The sequence below is a fragment of the Eretmochelys imbricata genome, chromosome 15 (assembly GCF_965152235.1).
Source record: "Eretmochelys imbricata isolate rEreImb1 chromosome 15, rEreImb1.hap1, whole genome shotgun sequence".
In the NCBI taxonomy this organism is placed as follows: domain Eukaryota; kingdom Metazoa; phylum Chordata; order Testudines; family Cheloniidae; genus Eretmochelys; species Eretmochelys imbricata.
In genome coordinates this window covers 10296210-10318873 of record NC_135586.1, presented here as the reverse complement: position 1 = coordinate 10318873, position 22664 = coordinate 10296210, and the positions used below count along the sequence as shown (strand labels likewise).

Below are 22664 nucleotides of genomic sequence, written 5' to 3'. Positions count from 1 at the left end.
TACTTGTGTCCCCACGCATTTCATTTTGGTCTATAAAATCTGTGTGTGTCAGACTCCTTTCCCACCCCATCTTCCTCTGCATGCAATTTGTCTTTCAGATGCACAATAGAAAGCTGTCAGACTGCAATACCAGTAACACTTATAGAAAAATCAGCCTCACAACCCACCCACTCCCAAATGTCACCACTCAAAAGTGACAGCGCCTTGCACTTTCAGTCAAGTGTATGCTGGCAGTCTTACCCAGCAACCATCTTGTCTTTCTGTGCCATAATTAGTGTTGCCAACATGTTGGTCTAACTGAGCTCAATCCAGTTCTATATTTAAATAGTTGTGCAACACCTTATCAAAGGTCTGTAAGAAGCTCCAGTTAATCCTATAAGAGTGTCTTTCAAATAAGATGTATGATAAGTTGCTAAACATGATTCTATACAAACAATTTAATAAAGGTTTGGTCTTCATGCAAGACGACTCATGTTTCATAAATAACTAGAACACTAAGTGTGCTCATTTAATAAAGCTAATGGAAAGGAGACCTTACTCTACTCTTGAACTTGTGTAGTTTTAAAATTACTTTATTAAACTACCCATTTAAAAGGCCTTTATGTTCTAAGATAAGCATATATTAGAGTAAAGGCTCTTTTAAAGATGTTTGCAAAGCTCAGAGTTTTGAATAGCCCTGGTTTCAGCTAGAATTGCAATGTGTGGACTCCAACACTGTCTCAGTTTTCTAGAACCTGCTGGAGCAGATTTACAGCTGCAAGTGTGAATAAGCAAAAATAATATTTTAAAAATTTCCTTTCCTACCCTTATCTGAGGTGCTGCACAAGACCATCACTATCAACATTAAAATTAGACACTGATTCAAATTAGACCTGCTGAATTTGTTTAGCATGAGAAGGCCAGTGGGAAATGATTTCAGATCAAAACCCAATTCAGTTTTGGTACCAGGTCAGATTCCAGAAAGGGCCTATTTTCCAGATGTGTCTCAAGGGGATAGAAATCTGAAAGCCAGCTCATCCTATGTGACTTCCATCATTAAAGCTCATGAAAACAGCTGAGATTTCAGCACCAAACCCAAACTCTAAGCACAGATCCAGATTTAGCCGCTCCAACCACTATCTAAAGTATAAGAAAGGCCAGTGAGTTCCAGTTATAGCCATTTATCAGTGAACTACCGTACAAATTATGCATGTGATATATCTGCTGCTTTGGGAACTAGCACTCAGATGGGGCATACCCCAAAGGAGGCAATGGTTGTGTTCAAGGCAGGGGAGTGGGAATCAGGAGTCCTAGGTCCACCACCAGTTGGGGCAAGTAGCTACCACCATTTTGTGCCTTGGTTTCCCCAGTCTACAAAATAGGGAATATAGAAATGCTGTGAGGCTTGTTGGCTTAGTTAGCACTGTGATTCTTGGAGCAAAGACACTTGTATATAAGTGAGATACGAGACCAAATTCAGCCTGATATAAGCCGGTGCAGCTCTCACTTAAGTGAAAGAATTTGTACCTTCTAATTCCAGGCTTAACAGATTTATTATATATAAACAGAAAAACTCACCACCTTCTTTGTTGTGGGTGGGGAAAAATGCATTTTATCAACTTATTTCAGTACAGTGAGCCTTGCTAAATTCTACTTGGCCACTTGCCTGGAGCAAATTATTTTTGACAGGTGAATAAAATATTATTCATCATCGCCTGTGAGAGTAAGGTATGGGCTTTCATTCTTGGGCTGGTAAATCTCCATTACAATTTTTGGAAGTCTAAAGCAAATAAAGGAGGACCTGTTTTCAGGTGCAGCCCTACAACATGCACCATGCCCAATTCAGGAGATGGGAGTGTGCTACTTCCCTGCAGCTAATCATTTAATAGGGATGTCAGATGGTTCCTGACTGACCAGCTTAGACGTCACAACTGCGTCTTCCATGCACTTGCAGCCTGACCACAGCGGACTCACAAGTGGAATAACAACCTTGTCACCATGGCAACATCACCAGTCTGGGACAATGTAATAGGCTGTAGCCTAGCAACTGGTGACGGGGCTGCTGAGCAGCTCTGGAAATGGCAAATAGGCAGCGTAGAGTGAGATTGATCATCCCCAGGCAAAAGCTGGGATGACGCTGAGTCGAGTACCCTCTCACCCCCGTAAAGCCTTGCTGCAGGAATCAGATGGGAAAACACCAACATTCCCCCACCCCGATGGTGTCCAGGGGAGGGCTGAAGGTGGAAAAACACACCTACTACAATCAGAAAACACTAAACAATCCTCCCCTAGAACTGCATCCTGTAAAATCCGCCGATCTCCCTCTCCTTTGCCACCAGGCAGAGTGCAGCATTTGCCTAGTTACTAACATGCCTAGGGATTATCCTGAAAATAATAGCACCTTATAGTTACATAGTACCTTTCATCCCGAAACACTTCAACCAACCTTAATACATACATGCAGTACCCCTGAAATTCAGCCATAGCTGGGATGAAGGGAGTAGCTATCTGTGCACACATGCCAGGGAGGACTGCTCCTCCTGCCCCCTCTTAAATTTGTTAACAAAAGAATTTCTCCACTCTGACACTGAGCGTTTCCCCCAAGTATATTTCAATGAAGTTAAAAGATGTGCCCTTGGGGGCTCCTAGAGAGGAAAAATCACTTGTTGCTTATAAATATGGAGGCAAGGGACAGCGTGATTAAGAAAGCTAGGACAAAACCATAAATTTACATCAAGGGCCATGGGATCCTGAATGCCCAGAGTGAACAGACGGGACCTCACTTTAAAGGTCTGAGCTGAAATTCATCCTATGCAGTTTACTGGATTTAGTTATTTACCTCAAAATAGAGGGCTAACCTGACTCTCCTGGACTTCAAACTTGTGGTTCCAAGCAGTCTAGATATTTCAAACTAGAGGTATAGATAATGCAGCCATCCCCCATGTAACTAGCAGGAAGCCTTTGTTAAGCACATCAATGGGGAGAGATCTACAGTGATCTTAAAGTGTCATTAAAGCAGTTTATAATCTTAAAACTTCTCTGCATCTCTCTATGAACACCACTGCCTTTCTGGACAGACAAGTCAAAATTTTTGCTTACAAATGATTTGAATATGTTTCTTAGCATCCATCTACAGCACTGAATCAGCTTGGTGAGGGGCTTTCCAGGGAAGAACACTCAGCTGTGGCAATGTCCCAGTTCTGGATCTTTAGCCTGAAATCTACACAGTGCTCTGTACTGCTCCAGGTACTGCACTTGATACGCTGGAGTAATTTGCCACATTCACGTGAGACATTCTTGCAAGGGTACTACCATATGGACTGTTAAATTTCTATTGGTTCTCTGGGAGTACCATGGAATAAAGGAGGACAAAAGATAGAGATTCTTAATTAGTTTTGGGGCCTGACAACCTTAAATCACCCGTCTTTAAATTATTGAAGGTATGCATTCAATCTAGACAAACTTCTCATCCTAGTTTTCAATTTTCAATCCTTCTTCATCCAGTGGGACAAATTATGCCTTTAGTAGAAAAGTCCCAATAATCTGGTCATGATATGGCATGAAGCTGGATTATGATCTTGGAGTCTCTGCTATGGTATTAATCTATTTTAATCAGAAGCCTTTCCTGGCATGGTGAATTCTGCAGAAAAATTCCATGTGCATGGAATTAACAGGGTCCTGTAAATGATGTGGGGATTTTTAACTATCAGGAAATGGCGGGGCAGCCAAACAGGCCCATACAATTCGTAAAGGGCTTGAGCCAAAGCCCCATGAAGTCAACGGGAGTCTTTCAATGGGCTTGGATCTGGGCCTTTGACAATAAATATTTTGACTTTTGCAATCTTGGCCCCGCCCCTCGTCTAGGCAGACGTGTGTCCCCTATTGAATATGCGGTACATCAGAACGAGACTTATCAAGATACACTGACTCAGGTCAGGTCACCTTTGGCCTCTGAACCCAACTTTGCGTCACTTACAGGCAATGTATACCTGAAGATCCTCCTGTGCGAAGATACAATACAAACGCTTCAGTAGCGGGCAGCTGAGTGCTGCTTCATTAAAACAATTCTAGCCACAACAAAATTAAAACGGTACTTTAAAAAACAAATCAATGATTAAATTGCAAGCCCCAGGATGCAGAACTGGTAATTCACAGGAAGATCCTTCCAGGGCTGAGGCAACAGCAGAATAATTAGCAACAATGCCAAATCTGGAAATGCACTCTGCAAAACCAGCTTAATATGTGTATGTGAACCTAGATGAATTACCTAAAATTTATATAGTTCCTATACTGCCAGAACCAATAGAAACAAACATTTAAAAAACCCTTCAGCTTACTAACTGCAAACAAAAAACTCCACACTGCTCTGAGTAGGGCAAGGGTAGCCAGAAAAGGTACTCAATAGAAGTGGTTGAGAAAGGATAACATTATCTGGCCTGCAACTCTGGAATAAAAGCATTTCTTGCCAAAAAAACGAAGGCAAAGGGCAAGAAGAGAGCTTCACTTCTACACAGAGGTGAAAGTGGGCCGGTACAGCATACCAGTAAGAAGTGGCCGCTGGTACGGACTTGTACACCACCAACGAATATTGCTGCTCCTTTTGTTGCGCCCCTTCCCCAGTGCCGTCAGAGGGGGCGGGGGCAACTGCCCCACGGCCCAGCGATTTAAAAGGGCCTGGGACTCCTGGCTGCTGCCGTTACTACCATGGCCTCTGAAGGGCTGGCTGGGGGAGGCTGACCCCCTAGCCCTGCCCCTTCCGCCTGAGGCCCTGCCCCTTCTGCCTGGAGCCAGGCTCCCATACCGGTAAGACTTCTACATTATTTTCACCCCTGCTTCCACTCCTATGAAGCTTCCATCCCTTAATACTGAATCTGAAGAGGAAACACCCGTTTAAAAATTGAGACAGATCAGTCACTGAATGGACGGCATGTGGCTAGTAACTAAAACCTGCTCTGGAGACTTGTACCTGAAGCAGGCTGGCTAATCTTTCCCAAGTTTTTTCTCTCTACTCTAGAGGGATTGATTGAAATAGCTCATTCATTACAACACCATGTCACCGGAGATGTCAGAATACAAAAACTACGGTGACTCTACTGAAGAACTATGCTAGAGGGAAACCAAGGCAACTTAAGACTTCAGTTTCTCTAAACACTAAAAGCTATTCCAGCAACACAAGATAATACACGCTTCTTCCTGCCACAGAGAACAGATTTTCATTGCAAAAACTACTGGAGCTTGATGTTGTTAAATTACTTCTTAATGCTCCATGTACTGTAAAAGAAGCTTAACTAAACAGGGAATGATACATCCTCATCCAAACTGTAGATGCAGCAACAGGCTACAGCAGTCCCTTGCTTGGTAGGAGGAAGTATGTGGGAAAGCCATCTGCTAAAACCTATTTCAGAAACAACATGAAAGATTCCTTCAATCACTTCCTGACAGAGGAAGAAGCAAATACTTTCTCGCATTCTAAGTAGAAGGTCATTATTATTATTATTTATATTACAGAAGCAATTAGAGGCCTGAACAGTGATTGGGGTCTCAGTGTGTTATTTGCTTTAGAAATACATAGGAAGAGACTGTCCCTGCTCCAGAAAGCCTATGGTCTAAATAGACAAGATAGAAAGTGTAGGAGAAAGGGAGCATTATCTCGATTTCACAGATGGGAAACTGAGATAGATTAAGCACCTAGCCCAAGGTCACAGAGGGAATTTGGAGGTAATGAACCTGTGCCTCAACCACAGGACCATCCTTTGTCTCCTATACTTTTCAGAGTAACAGCCGTGTTAGTCTATATTTGCAAAAAGAAAAGGAGGACTTGTGGCACCTTAGAGACTAACCAATTTATTTGAGCATAAGCTTTCGTGAGCTACAGCTCACTTCATCGGATGCATACTGTGGAAAGTATAGGGAGAAAACCTGGATTTGTGCTGGAAATGGCCCAACTTGATTATCATACACATTGTAAGGAGAGTGATCACTTTAGATAAGCTATTACCAGCAGGAGAGTGGGGTGGGGGGAGAGAAAACCTTTTGTAGTGGTAAACACCCATTTTTTCATGCTTTGTGTGTATAAAAAGATCTTCTATACTTTCCACAGTATGCATCCGATGCAGTGAGCTGTAGCTCACGAAAGCTTATGCTCAAATAAATTGGTTAGTCTCTAAGGTGCCACAAGTACTCCTTTTCTTTTTGTCTCCTACACTTGATACTTAAACATTATAATGAATTTCTAAGTCATATTTATGCATACCACTTCCCTGCATTTAGGCAGAATCAGAACTAATCAACTATGTGTCAGACATTTTACCGCTTACAGATATTCTCCTTTACCTCAGATTGGGGCCTGTACCAGACTTATTACAATAATACTTTGTACGTGTGAATTAATCCAACATACAACTGAGATTTTAATCACAAATCAGGAAACTCAGAGGTTGCTGTGGAGACCTTAAACTTTTACTTTTTTATGTAGGTATCACAATAGTCTTTCATTATGATCTCAGTACCCCCCACCTAAATTCTCCATGAATTTCAAATGGATACAATATTCTTTTTCACTCCCCATTTTAAACTGCTGAGTTGTGTTGCTCTGTTTTGTTACAAACAAACCTCCCCAAGGAGCTGCATTTCAAGGGTAGGTTAAGTACCCGTAATATAATAATATTAACTGTTAGTAGTAGAACTTTACACATCTATGCCGCTTTCTCATCTGAAGATCTCAAATCACTTTACAAACATTAATTTATCCTCTCATCACCCCTGTGAGGAAAGAAAATATTATCTTCAGTTTTACAGATGCAGGAAAACTGATGTACAGAGAGCTAAAGTCACTCACATAACACTGCAAAGCACTTCTACCGGGTAAGATATCACATATATATCTTCAGACTAAGATACGGGATCATTAAGAGCAACGGTTACATTACAGAGGAACAACAAATGTAGAACACTAAGCATTCTTAGGTAGTCACTCATCCATGTACTAATCAGGCTTAGATTAAAAAACAGAAATTGGATACAATGAGCAACAATCTGATTTCAAGCTATTAGACCCTGCCACTTCAACTGCAATTTACCAAGATTCCCATGGCTTCATCCCAGTAAGAATTTAAAACAAAAGATGATGATGATGATGAAAGATGTATATTAAATGTCAGGAACTGTTGCACAGGTGCCAAACTGAAATGCTGAGAACTACATTGCTTACTAGTATCTGAAGTTCACTCAATAAATTCTCCCCATAAATCCACCCTCTTTATCTCTAAGAAGGGGGCTGATTGTCACTGCATATGTGAAATTCAGCACCAAGACTGGAGTTCTAAAGAGATGAGCGTCTCCCCGCACCCCCCAGTGTCTTTGTGGGGCACACAGGCTCTGTAGAAATGGATAAGGAGGGACACCAAGCATAGATCTCTGGAAGTAGCAGGGATTTAAAGGACCAAAAAGACCAGTTAGGACTTGGATGGTGGTGGAACACTGTGACTCTCTAGGAAGGAACTGCCATATGCTATGTTTGCACAGTGCAATGGGGCCCAGACTGAGGCCTGTAGGTGTTCCTAATACTATAAATGCTATATAATTATAATCCTGTGTGGCCCAAAGCCAAAGGAAAAGGTTTGTCTTTTCTGAAATCATCTTTCAGCTTGTTGTGATGCCTGCAAGCTACAACCTTTTATGTCATTGTCTTAATGACGCTGTGAAAAGAGCATGGCAGTGAAAAAGTGGTCCTGAAACTGGCAGAAATCTGACTGGGACTAAGTTCACAGCCTGACTCATGTGAAGTCCTGAGCCTCTACCCCTTGCAATATCAATCTAACCTCCAGAATGTCTCTCTAGTCCTAAAGGAAGACCTCAGCCGTGGATTCATATCCCTCTTTGACAGAATTGTCGTATGAGCTAAGAAGAGCAGATTCTAGATAACTAGGTACTTATATAGCGCTATCAGTGTGGTCTGAGAGTACTTCACAAACATTAATGAATTTTTGCTCTACACCTGAGGAGCTAGAGAAGGATTATTATACCAATTAAAAATAAAAACCGCAGACGGGGAAATAAAACCGATTAAGTGACATGCCCAATGCCACACAGATAATCTGTGGCAGAGCTAAGAAAAAAACCCATAATTTCCCAAGTTTCAGTCCAATGCTGTAACCACAAGCTCATCTTTTCTCTCGTACAGAGACCTTGCAGAAGCTACAAACACAAAAAGACAAAGTAAATGCACAGCTGCAGCCAGAGGCCCTGTGTCCAGCTACTGATATTCTCCTGGTGCCAGCACTGTGGCTCAGGCCTTATTTTTCCCTTTACAAACTACTGTGTTCCTATCAGCTCTAGACAACAAAATCCTGGCTCAAACCTACACTTTGAGCTGCTGCTTCCATACTGGCCCCGGTTCTGGATCTTTAGCCTGAAATCTACACAGTGCACTGTACTGCTCCAGGTACTGCACTTGATACGCTGGAGTAATTTGCCACATTCACATGAGACATTCTTGCAAGGGTACTACCATATGGACTGTTAAATTTCTATTGGTTCTCTGGGAGTACCATGGAATAAAGGAGGACAAAAGATAGAGATTCTTAATTAATTTTGGGGCCTGACAACCTTAAATCACCCGTCTTTAAATTATTGAAGGTATGCATTCAATCTAGACAAACTTCTCATCCTAGTTTTCAATTTTCAATCCTCCTTCGTGCAGTGGGACAAATTATGCCTTTAGTAAAAATCATGTAACCCCAATGATGTTAGTAGGGTTTCGTATGTTTACCCATGGACAGAATTAGCCTCAGTGAGCGCATGATCTTGGGGTGACCAATTCTGCCCTCAGTTCTAACAGTACAGATACCATTTAATTCAGTAACTGTCACACCTGGGTAACTGGAGGCAGAATGAGGCCTTTGGTGTCATCATTAAATTGACAGCAGATTAGTCTTGCCCTGCATATAGTACAATATTAATAAAAAGAAAAGGAGTACTTGTGGCACCTTAGAGACTAACAAATTTATTTATACTCCTTTTCTTTTTGTGAATACAGACTAACACGGCTGCTACTCTGAAACCTACAATATTAATGACACTTCAAGCTGACAGCTGTTTAGAAGTCTGATTTAAGTTACTGGAGAGGAAAAAAGAAGTTGGATGAAAAATATCCGTAAAATAAACAGAAAACAGCCTTGATTGTACAACTAACAATATGTGAATGTGTTGTGGATCACTTTGAAGAGCCCATTTTCAGGGTATGAACTGCAGTTTAAGGACAGTACATCTTGTTACGGGCACTGATGTAGTTTGACCCGAGACATGGAATAGATTTTTTTTTTTTAAGGAAAGGGTCTTGCTCATTTGTGTAAAAGGTTGATTACAGAAGAGTTCAAGACTTTTCTGAATGACAGATTTGACTAATGATGTGGGGACTTCCACCTCCCCTGCGCCTGCCCCTGCTAGAAGGCCTCACCTTGCTGAGCTGATCCAAGAGTCTTTGGTTCTGTTCAGATAGTTCCTGGACAGCTCGTGTTTTTTCTCGATCTGCTTCACGAAGGTGAACCTGCTGCTTCTCCAACTCATCCTGTAGCTGTTTCACATCGCTCTCCAACTCGGACACCCTTCCTTCCCATTCCCCTTCTCTGTTCTCAAATCGTCGCCTTAATTCGTGTTTCTCTTGCTCTAGATGCTAGGTAATAGAAAGAAAGAAAAAGATTATGAAAGCAGAAAAAAAAAAAAAATCAAAGGATGCTGCCTGTTCCTACCAGATTCCCCATTCACAGATATCCCTCAAGTTTTGCATCAGCTCTTCCCTGTACTTTCATGCAGCAAACACAATACAAGAATTTGCTACTTCTATATGACTTGCAAATCTATATTAGAGTCAAGAAACAGGTACTGAAATCTCTCCCTATTCCAATAATAAATCTGTCCGTGTGCTTTGTAGATAAATGGAGGAAGTCAAAAATGCCAAATTTTGTTTCGAGTACAAAGAAACAGCAAAGCAGAGTCTGAATGTCAATAAGCAGAAAATTTAGGTCACACAGACCAATTAATAATTTAGACAAACATGAGTCAACTCAAACAATTTTTTTGGGGGGTTAACCTAGTACCATCCTGTCATTCTGCTCTCACAATCACAGATCTTTAAAACCAGTTTTGTGGTACTTTAGATACCCTGCAATAAAACATGCTTCTTGTCAAGTGGCTCTTTCTGTCCTAACTGGGTACATAGTGTTACTGTGTGCTGTAAAACAGCTATTGTTTTCCACACCAAAGGAGGCGGGGGCAGGTGGGGCATATCAGTGGCTGGTGAAGTGACTTCTGTACATTATATATGTATGCATATATTTAGGACCAGATTTTCAGAAATTGACTTTAGTTTTTCAGGCACAATTTTGCATCCACAATTAATGGTTTGTAAAAATCAGGTCGTTAGAAGTCTATTAGAATTTGCACGTTTTGCAGGGCCAGTTAACTGAAGGCCTAAAAATGGAGGCTCGGCTAAAGTAGAGCTGCAAATTTGGTCAAATTGCTTCCATAGTATACCCTTTTGCAGAAAAATCCAGGAGGGCTAAAGTTGCTTGGAAAACTCAAGTTCAGAGAGTTTCTGGGGTAACAGAGGCCACATTTGCTTGCCTGCAGACTGGTTCACAGAGTGAAGCCCTTTCCTGGTGATGCTCCAAGATTCTTGGGGAAATCTTGGGTATTCTGAAGAGTGACAGCCTCTGCTTGCTACTCCCTGGGTCCCTTTGTCCCACATGGCAAGCTGGCTCTATCAGAAGCCATGCTGCCAATGCCTCCTCTCCTGAATGTGGTCCTCCTTTCGAGAAAATGTGACAGCATGGGACAAGAGGCCACTGGGATTAATACAGACAGCAATTCCCATTTTTTCCAGGGTACAATCCCACAGTGAACAGGTCACTATCTCCCCCTGCCTTCATGTCCATAAACCTATGGGGAGAAAAATCACACAGTATTTATTTGGAGTGGCTTCTTTGGTGTCTTTAATTCTTTAATTATAGGTACCGTGTTAGCACCTGAGTTTCAGTCATGGATCTGCCCCATTGTGCCAGGAGCTGTACAACCAAATAAAGAAAGACAGTCCCTGCTCTGAAGGCTGCCATCTCGATTTTAAAAAAATCTTATGAGGAAAAGTGTTTCCTACTATTTTAATGATGCTACAGTTGCTGCAGTCTATGGGATATATGCTAATTTTAGCAGGTGAGGGGGACTTATGCATGTATATACCCACACATCAAGCCAAAAATATCCTCCTTTATAGCTCACTATCTCATTCATTGCTAAGCACTATTCAGAAGGATATGGGGAGGACGGGGGGTTGTGGATAGAAGACTGAACCTCAGCATGGTGAGTATAAGTAGCACAAACAGATTATAATCAAAATTCTCAGTTGTATAAAAAAAGATATTGAACATAATTCAGAAGCAAACTGTGGATGAAGGGAAAGCAGTGGATGTATTGTTTCTTGACTTTAGCAAAGCTTTTGACACGGTCTCCCACAGTATTCTTGTCAGCAAGTTAAAGAAATGTGGGCTGGATGAAGGCACTATAAGGTGGGTAGAAAGTTGGCTAGATTGTCCAGCTCAACGGGTAGTGATCAATGGCTCCATGTCTAGTTGGCAGCCGGTGTCAAGTGGAGTGCCCCAGGGGTCGGTCCTGGGGCCGGTTTTGTTCAATATCTTCATAAATGATCTGGAGGATGGTGTGGATTGCACTCTCAGCAAATTTGCGGATGATACTAAACTGGGAGGAGTGGTAGATACGCTGGAGGGCAGGGATAGGATACAGAGGGACCTAGACAAATTGGAGGATTGGGCCAAAAGAAATCTGATGAGGTTCAATAAGGATAAGTGCAGGGTCCTGCACTTAGGACGGAAGAACCCAATGCACAGCTACAGACTAGGGACCGAATGGCTCGGCAGCAGCTCTGTGGAAAAGGACCTAGGGGTGACAGTGGACGAGAAGCTGGATATGAGTCAGCAGTGTGCCCTTGTTGCCAAGAAGGCCAATGGCATTTTGGGATGTATAAGTAGGGGCATAGCGAGCAGATCGAGGGACGTGATCGTCCCCCTCTATTCCACATTGGTGAGGCCTCATCTGGAGTACTGTGTGCAGTTTTAGGCCCCACACTACAAGAAGTATGTGGATAAATTGGAAAGAGTCCAGCGAAGGGCAACAAAAATGATTAGGGGACTGGAACACATGACTTATGAGGAGAGGCTGAGGGAACTGGGATTGTTTAGTCTGCAGAAGAGAAGAATGAGGGGGGATTTGATAGCTGCTTTCAATTACCTGCGAGGTGGTTCCAGAGAGGATGGTTCTAGACTATTCTCAGTGGTAGAAGAGGACAGGACAAGGAGTAATGGTCTCAAGTTGCAGTGGGGGAGGTTTAGGTTGGATATTAGGAAAAACTTTTTCACTAGGAGGGTGGTGAAACACTGGAATGCGTTGCCTAATGAGGTGGTAGAATCTCCTTCCTTAGAAGTTTTTAAGGTCAGGCTTGACAAAGCCCTGGCTGGGATGATTTAATTGGGGATTGGTCCTGCTTTTGAGCAGGGGGTAGGACTAGATGACCTCCTGAGGTCCCTTCCAACCCTGATATTCTATGATTCTATGATTCTATGTAAGCCTATATACAGGACCAAAATGACTATTTTAAAATATTGTGCTCATTTACTGCAAAAAGATTAAATAAATGGAAGAGGTGTACAGCAAATGGGAATCATATTGTTTTGGGGAATGTAGTTACCAGGAAGACCTAACAGCTCTAGCCTAGTTGTCTGGTGAAGGAGATATAATAAAAGGTATTGTGGGATACCACTGCAGAGTCAAAAAAGAGTAGAATCCCCCAAGATGGGCTGACTAGATTTGTTTTGTCTCTCTCTCTTTTTTTTTTTCATTTTTATAATTTTTTTTGGTCTCAATAACAGACTCTTCCTATAATCAATCCTTCCCCAAACCTGGAGTCCCTGTAAGTTTGATGGAGATCTCTAGTGCATTTCCATGCTATTTAGTACTGACTGGAGTGAAAGAACAGACTGTTCTAATTGCTATTTCTTTTCTAGCATTTATTTCTACTCAGAACTGAATTCCAGAAGACATTCTATTCTGAAAGTGTGCTTCCTCATCCAGTTAACTGAGTTGGGTCTGTACTGACTTAAAAAGACAGGATCAAGTGGGAGTTGCCTTGTTGACAAGGAGAAGCTGCACTGCAAAATGCTGGAAAAAGGACACAGAAGGGAACAGAGGCATTAATTGTTTTAACTCCTTGCAGAGGATAACAATGAGATTCAGAGAGTATCTCAACTATAAAAAGATCTGGGATTCCATATCTGGAAATGAATGTAAACTCTGACTAAGCACTGAGAAGTCTGTCAAATTAGGTGTGCTTGGTACCAAATGCAGAACCTTAGTAAACCAGGCCATCAAACACACAGAGAACACTTTTAGAGATAACAAAGAGCTAATTGTGCATTGTGTATATGTTTTCAGAGGAAAACAAATTTATGAATCTGCAAAGGATCAAGAGACAGAGAGTGTATAGATTTATAGCTGTTTTAGTGACTCCAGAAGAGCAGCCCAGTGCACTGTTAGCTGGAAAGTGGATACACTGGAGAAACTGCACTGAATTCTCAGTATTAGCTCTGAACAGTTAACTTGGGAGGAAAGGAGGAAATGTCCCTTGACAGCGGTGAAACTGTAACCAGGGTGATCTCAGCTAACATCTCAGTTTCAGAAAGCAGTAATAATAAATTCTACAAAGGAAGAGAGAAACTGCGATATATAGGGAAAAGGATAAAATAAGCACAGCTCTTTTCCTTTCCCTGCCCCCCAGTCTCTCTTGCTCCCATTGAAGTGAATGGAAGTTTTTCAATAGACTAACTTTTAGCTTGATGAACACAGGATTATCAATGTTTTTTGCAGTATTGTGTAGCCATGTTGGTCCCAGGATGTGACAGAGTCAAGATATTATCTCAAAACACCCTGTCTCTAAGGTTAAAACAAAAGCAAATCTAACTATTAAACAATGCACTGGGAGTGAAAAGGGCTAAATATTAAAAAACTTATACTTTGGGGGAACATTACACTAATAAATAGTGTAATTAAACAATATTTTGAACAAATGTCACCTTCACTACTGTTGCTATCAGAAGAGTAAAATTACAGAGAAGTTTTACTATGGAGATAAAGTTATTGGCTATAGTAAAGTCTTGGGTTTAATAACAAAAAGACAGATATCACTTTAGGATGAAAAAGCTCAGAGAACAAAGGACTTTGGTACTTACAGTAAATTCACAAATCCTCTTGAATTTGCAAAGATATATGACTCCACAAGGAAGACAGGAATATGCTAAAGTGTACACACAGGGTCAGTGTCAGGTAATGGTTTCAAATTAGAATGTTAATCTGTCACTGTTCAAACTGGCTCTAATACGGTGTTCCCTGGGTTTAGTATTTTCAACAACATTTACTGGTGGAATTAGAAAGGTCTAGTGTAAATATCTAAGCAAAGAACTGGTGTAATAGTAATACTTTATATAGTTGTGTCATAGAATTGGTCCAAGAGAAGCTGTCTGCACAAGCCCTTTCATTTATAATCACTCCATTTCAACCTAAAAATCAATACATAGCTCAATCCACTGAGTTCCTACCAAACAGCCTTTCCCAGCTATTTATAGGTATTTTCAAAGCAGACAGTTCACACACACATACCCCATTAAGGTTATCTGCTGGCATACGTTATCTATAATAGCCAATTGCTAAGGCACAAAGATTATGTACACAGTACCTTCTACTTTAAATTTCAGTTCTGAAGTATTCCCGATTCTAGACTTTAAAAAAAAAAAAGTTTGTACGTCCACAGTTAAAATGTACCTATCGTTCTACCTACTTCTGCAGGGTCAGCACCTATGTCACAGACCTTTCAGCATATTGTGTTGTAGTCTGAATTAGTACAAATTATTCAAAGTTCTATACAGTAAAAAAAAATTGAAAGGAGGAATATTTTCCCTTTATTGCATAATTATTTTTTTTTCCAAATAGGGTTTTTCCTATTATCAGCAGGGGGCATTTTCAGTTGATGCCCTGTTGAAGGCCTTTCCAGGTCTGTCTTGGGTTCTCCCATTATAATAACCACATGCCTCATCTCCAGTAAACACAAGAAAGGAAGGTACCTGTGTCAAGGATTACTGTTTTCTAGAAGACCAACCACACCAGAGAAATGTTTTAAAGACAGTGGATGGACATAATTTGTAACTGAAATGCCTTCATGCAGTTCCATATGTTCCAGTAGACTATCCAGTTGTTCGATTATATACAGGTGATACAAAACTAATACAAAATTAACCTCAGTTTATTTCATTTTCATTAACTGTAGTTCCCATGTCAGGTTCTGGTAGGTCTGTAGACAGATTTTTGCAATGTTGTATACCTTATCTTTGGGGAATCAAAGGTTTTCATGGTTTCCTCCCATCCCTCACAGCCCTAAGACAGGAGGTCAAGGCAAGAGCATCTCTTGGTTTCCATATAGAAATCTTCTTTTAGAAAGAACTAACCCTTGTAGCACAGAGTTCATACACTTTATACACACTAACAGCACATTACACATTCAAAGTAAATTGGATAAAAAGGACTTGTGCCTGAAACCTCCAAACAAGTCCCCAAAAGTTACCTTTAAAGAAAAAGTAATTTGGCTGAAGATGGAAAAGGAAGGGCCTTCATTACTTGTGCCTTTACAATACAATGCTCTAGCAAGGCCTCTTAATTTAGCATTGCCAGTTTGTGGTGAAGGAGCAACTGAGACACACAAAAACTTGCTGTGAAGAAAGGCCTCCTCCAGGCTTTCTAAAGGAGCTCCAGTCTCCCTGCTCCTCCGACCTCCCTCTGTGTCTCTCTCTAGTCCTTGGAGCCAGGGTACTTCCCACCCCGAATGCCAATGCATCGCCTTCCTTTCACCAGCCAGGCCCTTAGGTGCAACTTAGGTGAAACGCTCCTTGTTATCCCTGGACCGCAGGTTTCTCCCCGCCTCGCCCCCCCGTACAGAGTCCCTCAAGGGCAGGTTTCCAGAGCCAAGTTCTCACTTGCCCCCACACATACTGTCACTGGAGCCCAGGGCTTCTCCTCGCCCCCCCCCCCCCCCCCAGCCAGTAAGTGAGGCTGGAGTCACCCCAGCCCACCCCACTGCTCGCCCCTGCGGCGCAGCTCCCCACCTCCTCCCGTAGGCGAGTGCCCCTGCGGCCGGCTCTTCCCCTAGCCCCGATCACCTAGCGGCCGGGTCCTCCGCCCCCGGTCCCTCACCTCCAGCTTGTCGGTGAGCTCCTGGTGCATCCGCTCGTACTGCCGGCTGATGTCCTGGTTCCTCGCCAGCAGCGCCTTCCCCAGCCGGGCGGCCAGCACCAAGTCCTTCTCCTTCTGCCTGATCAGCGAGAGCAGCTCGGGCTGCTGCCCGGCCGGGGCAGGCCCCGCGTCCTGCTCCCCGGCTTGCTGCTGCCGTTGCTCCCCGGCGGCGGCCAGGAGAGCCAGCTCCTCCTCCAGCGCCAGCTCCAGCTCCCCCGGGCCGCCCTGGAGCGGGGCTAAGGCGGCCGCGGCGGCCGCGGGGCTCCGGGCGGCTGCTGCTCCCGCGGCCCCCGGCAACTCCATGCAGCAGGCGCTGTCCAGCTCCGCTGGTGCTGAAGCGGCGCCCGCCAAGCCCAGGCAGTAAGCGGCCATGGCCCGCCCCTCGTGCGCTCCCGGCTGCGGGGGCAGGCGAGCCCGGCCCCCGCCGCTGGGGCTGCCGCTGCCCCTTCTCCTCCCTCACGCTGGGCTGCGCCAGGAGCCTGCGCCCCGCTCCGTGCCCGCGCCGAGCCGCCGCCGCGCGCCGCCGCCGCCGCCGCCCGGGAGCTGGCGGGGAGCCGCCTTAGCCGCCCTGCTGCCGGGCCCGGGCTGTCTCAGCGCGCGCGGGGCGCCCCGCTGCTGCTGCTGCTGCTGCTGCCGCCGCCGGCCGCGCTCCGCAGCGCTGCTGCCCGCGCCCCATCTCCGCCGCGGCGCCTGCAAAACATCGCGCTGCAGCGGCGGCTGCGGGAGCCTCGGCGGCGGCCGCCCCCCTCCCAGCCCCGAGCCCTGACGACACCGAACACCTGTTTTCCGAGGGGCTCTGATTCGCCGAGCCGGGTAGCTCCACAGGCCGGCACCCAGGTGCTGCCCTGATTAACCCCTCCGTGCCCAGAACAACATCCCCGCCCCCAGACACACGCAGGCGCCGGGGCCCCTTCCAGACAACCCGCCTTGTACTAACACCCAGGCACAGGCTGCTCTCGGGGTGGGGCCGGAGTACGCGGCCCTGACTGGGCCCTTGCCCTGCATATAGTGCGTTAGGTCTTCTCCAGACAGCCCCTAAGGCACAGCACAGCCCGCTGATGGAGTCCCCTGGCGCCCCTCGCAGTGCCCGGGGCTGCGCTCTGGAGGGCTGGCTGCAGCGCTGGCCCAGTGCAGGGCCTTCAGCTAGGGAAAGCCTAGGAGAAGAGATGAGGCTGAGCCTAAACCTGCCCATTCATACTAAACAGGAAACTATTAGCGAGCAAAACCAGACAAAGGCAAAGAGTTCAAGCCAGCCCAAGGCAAAGCTTACTGGCAGGATTTGCCATCTAAGATGCCATGATGACGGTTGCCCTCGAAATTACCTCAGATTAGTCTTGAAAATGCCCATCAGATATTTCTTTATAATAATGCTACTCACTTTAACAGGAGTAACATCTTCAAAGCACTTTATCAATGTAATGGAATACTAATACTCTGCACTTACATAGCAGCTTCCATCTGAGGACTAAAAGCACTTTATTACCATTAGTAAATTAAACCTCACAGGCCCCCTGTCATAAATGTTATCACCATTTTACCAGACAATGAAACAGGCAGAAAAAAATTAATTCACTTGCCCAATACTACACAGCAAGTCTAAAGCAGAGTCAAAATTCCCTCTCAGGAGTTCTTCACTCCCAAGCTTGCTCAGTCCACTAAACACTATTACTTCTATTGTTATAAACCATGATCCTCTTAAAACCTGCCAGATTCCAAAAACAGCCCTAATGTTGAATTTCATCCTGCCTAAGACTGGTTCCTGAAAATCAGGCTCTTTATGGTTCTCAGATCATTCAGAACTCATATTTGGATGAATCAGAATCTAGAGTATTTTTCATAGACATGGTTCTCAACGCACAGTCAGTATGGTTCACTGGTCAAAGCAGGGGACTGGGATTCAGCCGGACTCCTGGGTTCTATTTCCAATTTACCAGGGACTTGCTTGTTATGCTGAAGCAAATGACAGAGGGCCTTATTTTCAAAAGTGGCCTCTAGCTTTGGATTCCCAACTTTGGACAGATAGGGCTCAACTGGAATTGTACCCACTCAGCCTTCTGGAAAAAAAACAAAACCCACACAATTTATGTGTCTAAAGTTGAGCAACAAAAAGTGAGGCACTTAAAACTAGAGTCTACTTTTGAAAATGTGGGCCTTATTCTCTCATTTATCAATGAATGACATAACAATGTCTACTTTGTAGGCATGTTGTGAGAATTACTGTAAGAGCGTCTCTGATTTAGGATACTAATGACATGATCAAAACACTAACCTGTTAATAGAGTTTTTGTGATGGGGCATCTGCCCCACACTGGCATGGAAGGGGTTAATAGACCCCTAAGGAGGCTGGGCAGGAACCAGCCAATAGGCAAGAGGCTGTGAGGAGCAGCCAATTAGGGCCCAGCAGGCCCATATAAACATAGGGCAGGGCAGAGTAGAGTTAGTTAGCCCCTAGAGCTCAAGGAGGGAGGACTGGGGGGGCCTTGTTAGTGCATGCATGACAGAGCAGTGCTAGGCAGGAACAGGGGAGTGAGAGGGAGTGCCTGCCTGCTAGGAGTGGTATGCTGTGCCCCTGGAGTAAGTGTGATGAAGATGCTGGGGCTGTGGGGAAGTGACCCAGGGAAATGTACTGAAGAGTTGGAGGGGATGCAGCATGTGGCTGCTATCTACAGGGTCTCTAGGTAGGCCTGGGACCTGCCACTCACTGCTGGGGAAATGGCAGGACAATTGCCTACAGTTGCCACTGGGGAAGTGGCTGGACAGTTGTCTGTAGGGCCCCTGGAAGTGGGGGAAGCACAGATTGTGATGTGGCTGGAGGGCTGTGTCATAAAGATGATACTGCAGTCCTAGGAGTGACATGGGTCAAAGAGCAGATTTGATGGTGGGTGAGGCACCACTGGGTGAGTGTGTACTGACCGGCAGACCTAATCCCCAACATGGCCAGCAGGAGGCACCAGCATAGTGAGTAAAGCCCTGCCACAATTGCTTTTGATGAATTTTGGGGGAGGGCATTTCAAAAAAGCTTATTGTAAAATATAACAGTTCATTAAAGAAATTCTAGTTTTCAGTTAAATATTTTTTGTTTTGAAAAGTTTGGAGAGTCCCATTTCATCCTCTTAATAAGAATGTGTGAAAAATTAACACTATTGGCTAAACCTGTGGGGTGCACACATGTACAAATTCACTAAAAATGTGGTTGAGACTTTTTTTAAAATGCTGAAAGGAAGCGTTCACAAGTAGAAACAGTTTTTTTTTTTGTTTTTAATATACACACACTCTCAAATCCTCTTCCATATCTGACATAAAATGATGAGATCTGATCCTTGCAGGCCCCCAAGCCAAAGAAAATACCATCCTACCCAAATATCTCTAAGGAGAGAGCCTTGTACCCCTTAGAGTGCCATTATGTTATCCTAAGCCCTACTTGCCCTTTTGGAGGCCTTGGTTAGGCTTGCTAGGCTAACGAGGTGAAGTGAGCTGTAGCTCACGAAAGCTTATGCTCAAATAAATTGGTTAGTCTCTAAGGTGCCACAAGTACTCCTTTTCTTTTTGAGGTGCCTTATAGCATCTTTATGGCCAGCAGGTTAGTTTGGATAGCTGACTACAACTCCCAACAGCCACGGGGGGTTGCCATCAACTGAAGATGATTACTTTTGTACTTGGATAAAGTTCATTTTAAAGGCAGCCTCAGTGACTGTTGGGAGTTGTAGTCAACTCTAGGATTAAGTTCCCTCTCTGGAAAGGGACATCACGGAGGAGTGGGGAACCACCAAATAGCCAGGCTTCCTTGAGATCTTTATTAGGGTATTTTGCTAAGGGCCCCTTTTTTGGGGGGGAGGGGGCAGGAGAAGGAAAGTGGTGCTGAGATTTCAAATTATCACCATTTAAAAATAAAAATGGTGTCATTTTAGCTGTGGTTGAATTGAGACCCCTTTAAGGAAGACTACACTTTTGCAGAAAGAACAGGAATTTTACACAGCTTTATCCTGTTAAAGGTTGCCTCTAAATTCCTATGCCCTTTAGGGGACTCACTTGAATTCAGTCTATATATCAATAGCTAGGACATATAATTAGTTGGAGGGTGGGGTGAATTCTGTCTCACAACTGAGCTGTATCCCTTCCTAGTGCTCATGAAGTTGTCAGACTGGGAGCCCTAAAAATCTTCTGTTTATCCAGATATGTTATAGCATGAGTTGTGGAAATGCAAACTTCCCTCTAGCTTTCTACCAGTGGACCTTAACCCTGTGTTAGGAGAATAACTTGGAAGATAACTTACCCAGCATGCCTACTCAGTCCTTGAGCTTTTTCTTAACAATGTCAGTTAATGCAAACTGTGGTGGAGTTTTTGTGATATGAATACCTGTTCACTAAGAACTAGACTGAGATGCTTTAATTAATTTCATATGGGCCACCAAGAGCCATCAAATGGTATTAAATGTTAAATTAAATTAAACTAACTCATTATTACCCAGAACTATATTCAAACCAGTAACTTAGAGGTGGAAGGCTCTGTATCCCATTATCAATTCTTTCAGTCATCCAGCTCTTAAGGCCTGCCTTTTAATAAACAGAAGTTTACACAGATGGAAAGTAGGACTCACTTTACTGCAAAATGATCCTGTACAATATTTTATTCCTTAAAAGAACCTCTCCCCAGAACAGAAACTATACCATTACTAGGTATGCTAGCTGGTTTCTTCTTCTTAACTAGGGGAGGTAGTTTAAAATCCAAACTGAGTATGTGCGCCTTCTGCTGGAATAGCCTATTATAACAAAGCAAGCCTTCTGGTGTGGTTAAGGAAATCCATTGTGGCATTCATTTTCATCTCTAATGCCTCCTTCAGTTATAAAATAAAGAGCTTATACTGAGAAGATTTTAATCCCCCCCAAAAGTCTCAAACAAAACTCTTAGCTCTAGCTGTTGGATGTGTGGGAGAGGTGTCTGGCTGGGAGGAGAAACAGACACACCTAAACAAACATTTATTACCGATCTCTTAACTCCATACTCATACATTCTAGTTCAACATGCTCCGCTTTCATTTGTGCCCAGCTGACTGCACAATGTTCTATGTAATACATTTGACTCGGTTTCTATTAACGCTTTGTTAATAGGCCATCTATTAATCTCCACATCAGAAAATCCATCACTGTCCTCAGAATTTAATTATTGATTGCCATTATTAGAAGTAGATTACTGGATTGCTTTTAACTCCTTTATTGTATTGTGTACATTGTTTTAATGGATTAAAAATAATATGTACATAAAAGCAGTTAAAGATCAATTATTATCTTATATTGTTATAGTAGCTTTCATCCAGAAGTATACAAACATGCTTAACAATCTAGAGCTGGGATTTTCAATAGTCTATGGGAGTTAGGGACCAACTTCCTTTGAAAGTCAATGGGAGTTGAGTGCCTAACATTCTTTGTTCCTCTGAAAAATCCTAGCCTAGAAAAACAAGCAGCATTTAATGGAAACAAGTCAAAAAACATTTTGGGAGCCATCAATGCCCATGTACTGAGAATTCAAGAAAATTGCACAGTTTTCATGGTAAACTGGAGATTTTGAGCCAAGCATTTCAGGATTTCTTCAGTGTCCAGAAGCATGAAATGTGCCTGCATATACAAATGTCAATATTTTTAAACATGGACATTATTACAGGGGTGATAGTAGCAGGGAGCCACATTCCCTGAAGACACAGAATGGACTGACCCATTTAACTATGCAAACAGTTGGTGCCAAAGTGAGAAAGGGGAAATTTGCCAGTTAATTTTGTCTGCTCTAATGACATCTTCCTCATTATACAGCTATACAATTTTTTTGTCCAAAGAGTAGCAAGTCTCAACCTATGGCATAAGTAAACAAGGATGCAAATGTCATCAGTCAGAGTTGGTGTGTAACTTTAAGCAACAGGATATTCACTTCCTTCTCAGTCAGAAACCTCCACTGTTGTAATATTGGAACAAGCAACCAGATGGGCTAACCTGGATGGGGCGGGGGTAGAAGAGAACCACAAACATGGTTAGCAATGAGGGATTTCATCTTTTTCTCCCTGGGACAGGTATTGCAACCCCATGCAGTGTCTTTTTGGGACCACTGCATTAAATTTATTAATGTTTTGTGTATGATTATGTTCTATTTCATGGGGGAGGGTTACCACAGCTCCTCCAGGAACTGAAAATAGTGGGGGTGGGGTGGGGAGGGATAATCACCCCTGGAGTTCTTTACAATCCCAGAGAAGCACCACTCCCTGGGGTGGTTTGCATATAGTGGTTCAGGCTGGATTTACCAGAGACTAGGGAACAAAGGCATTTTGATATAAAAGAATAAGTCTTAGAGTGTA

General features: G+C 43.5%; 1 protein-coding gene across 1 annotated transcript in view; it reads right to left on the bottom strand.

The window, feature by feature from the left end:
• BICDL1 (BICD family like cargo adaptor 1) overlaps window positions 1-16695 on the bottom strand; it is a 65158-nt gene extending 48463 nt beyond the window's left edge. The window contains exons 1-2 of the mRNA XM_077834909.1: window positions 16285-16695; window positions 9437-9652 (exon numbers count right to left, since the gene is read on the bottom strand). Coding sequence (XP_077691035.1) covers window positions 9437-9652; window positions 16285-16695 — 627 coding nt within the window. The remainder of the gene's footprint in view (window positions 1-9436; window positions 9653-16284) is intronic.
• Between the last annotated feature and the right edge of the window lie 5969 nt (window positions 16696-22664).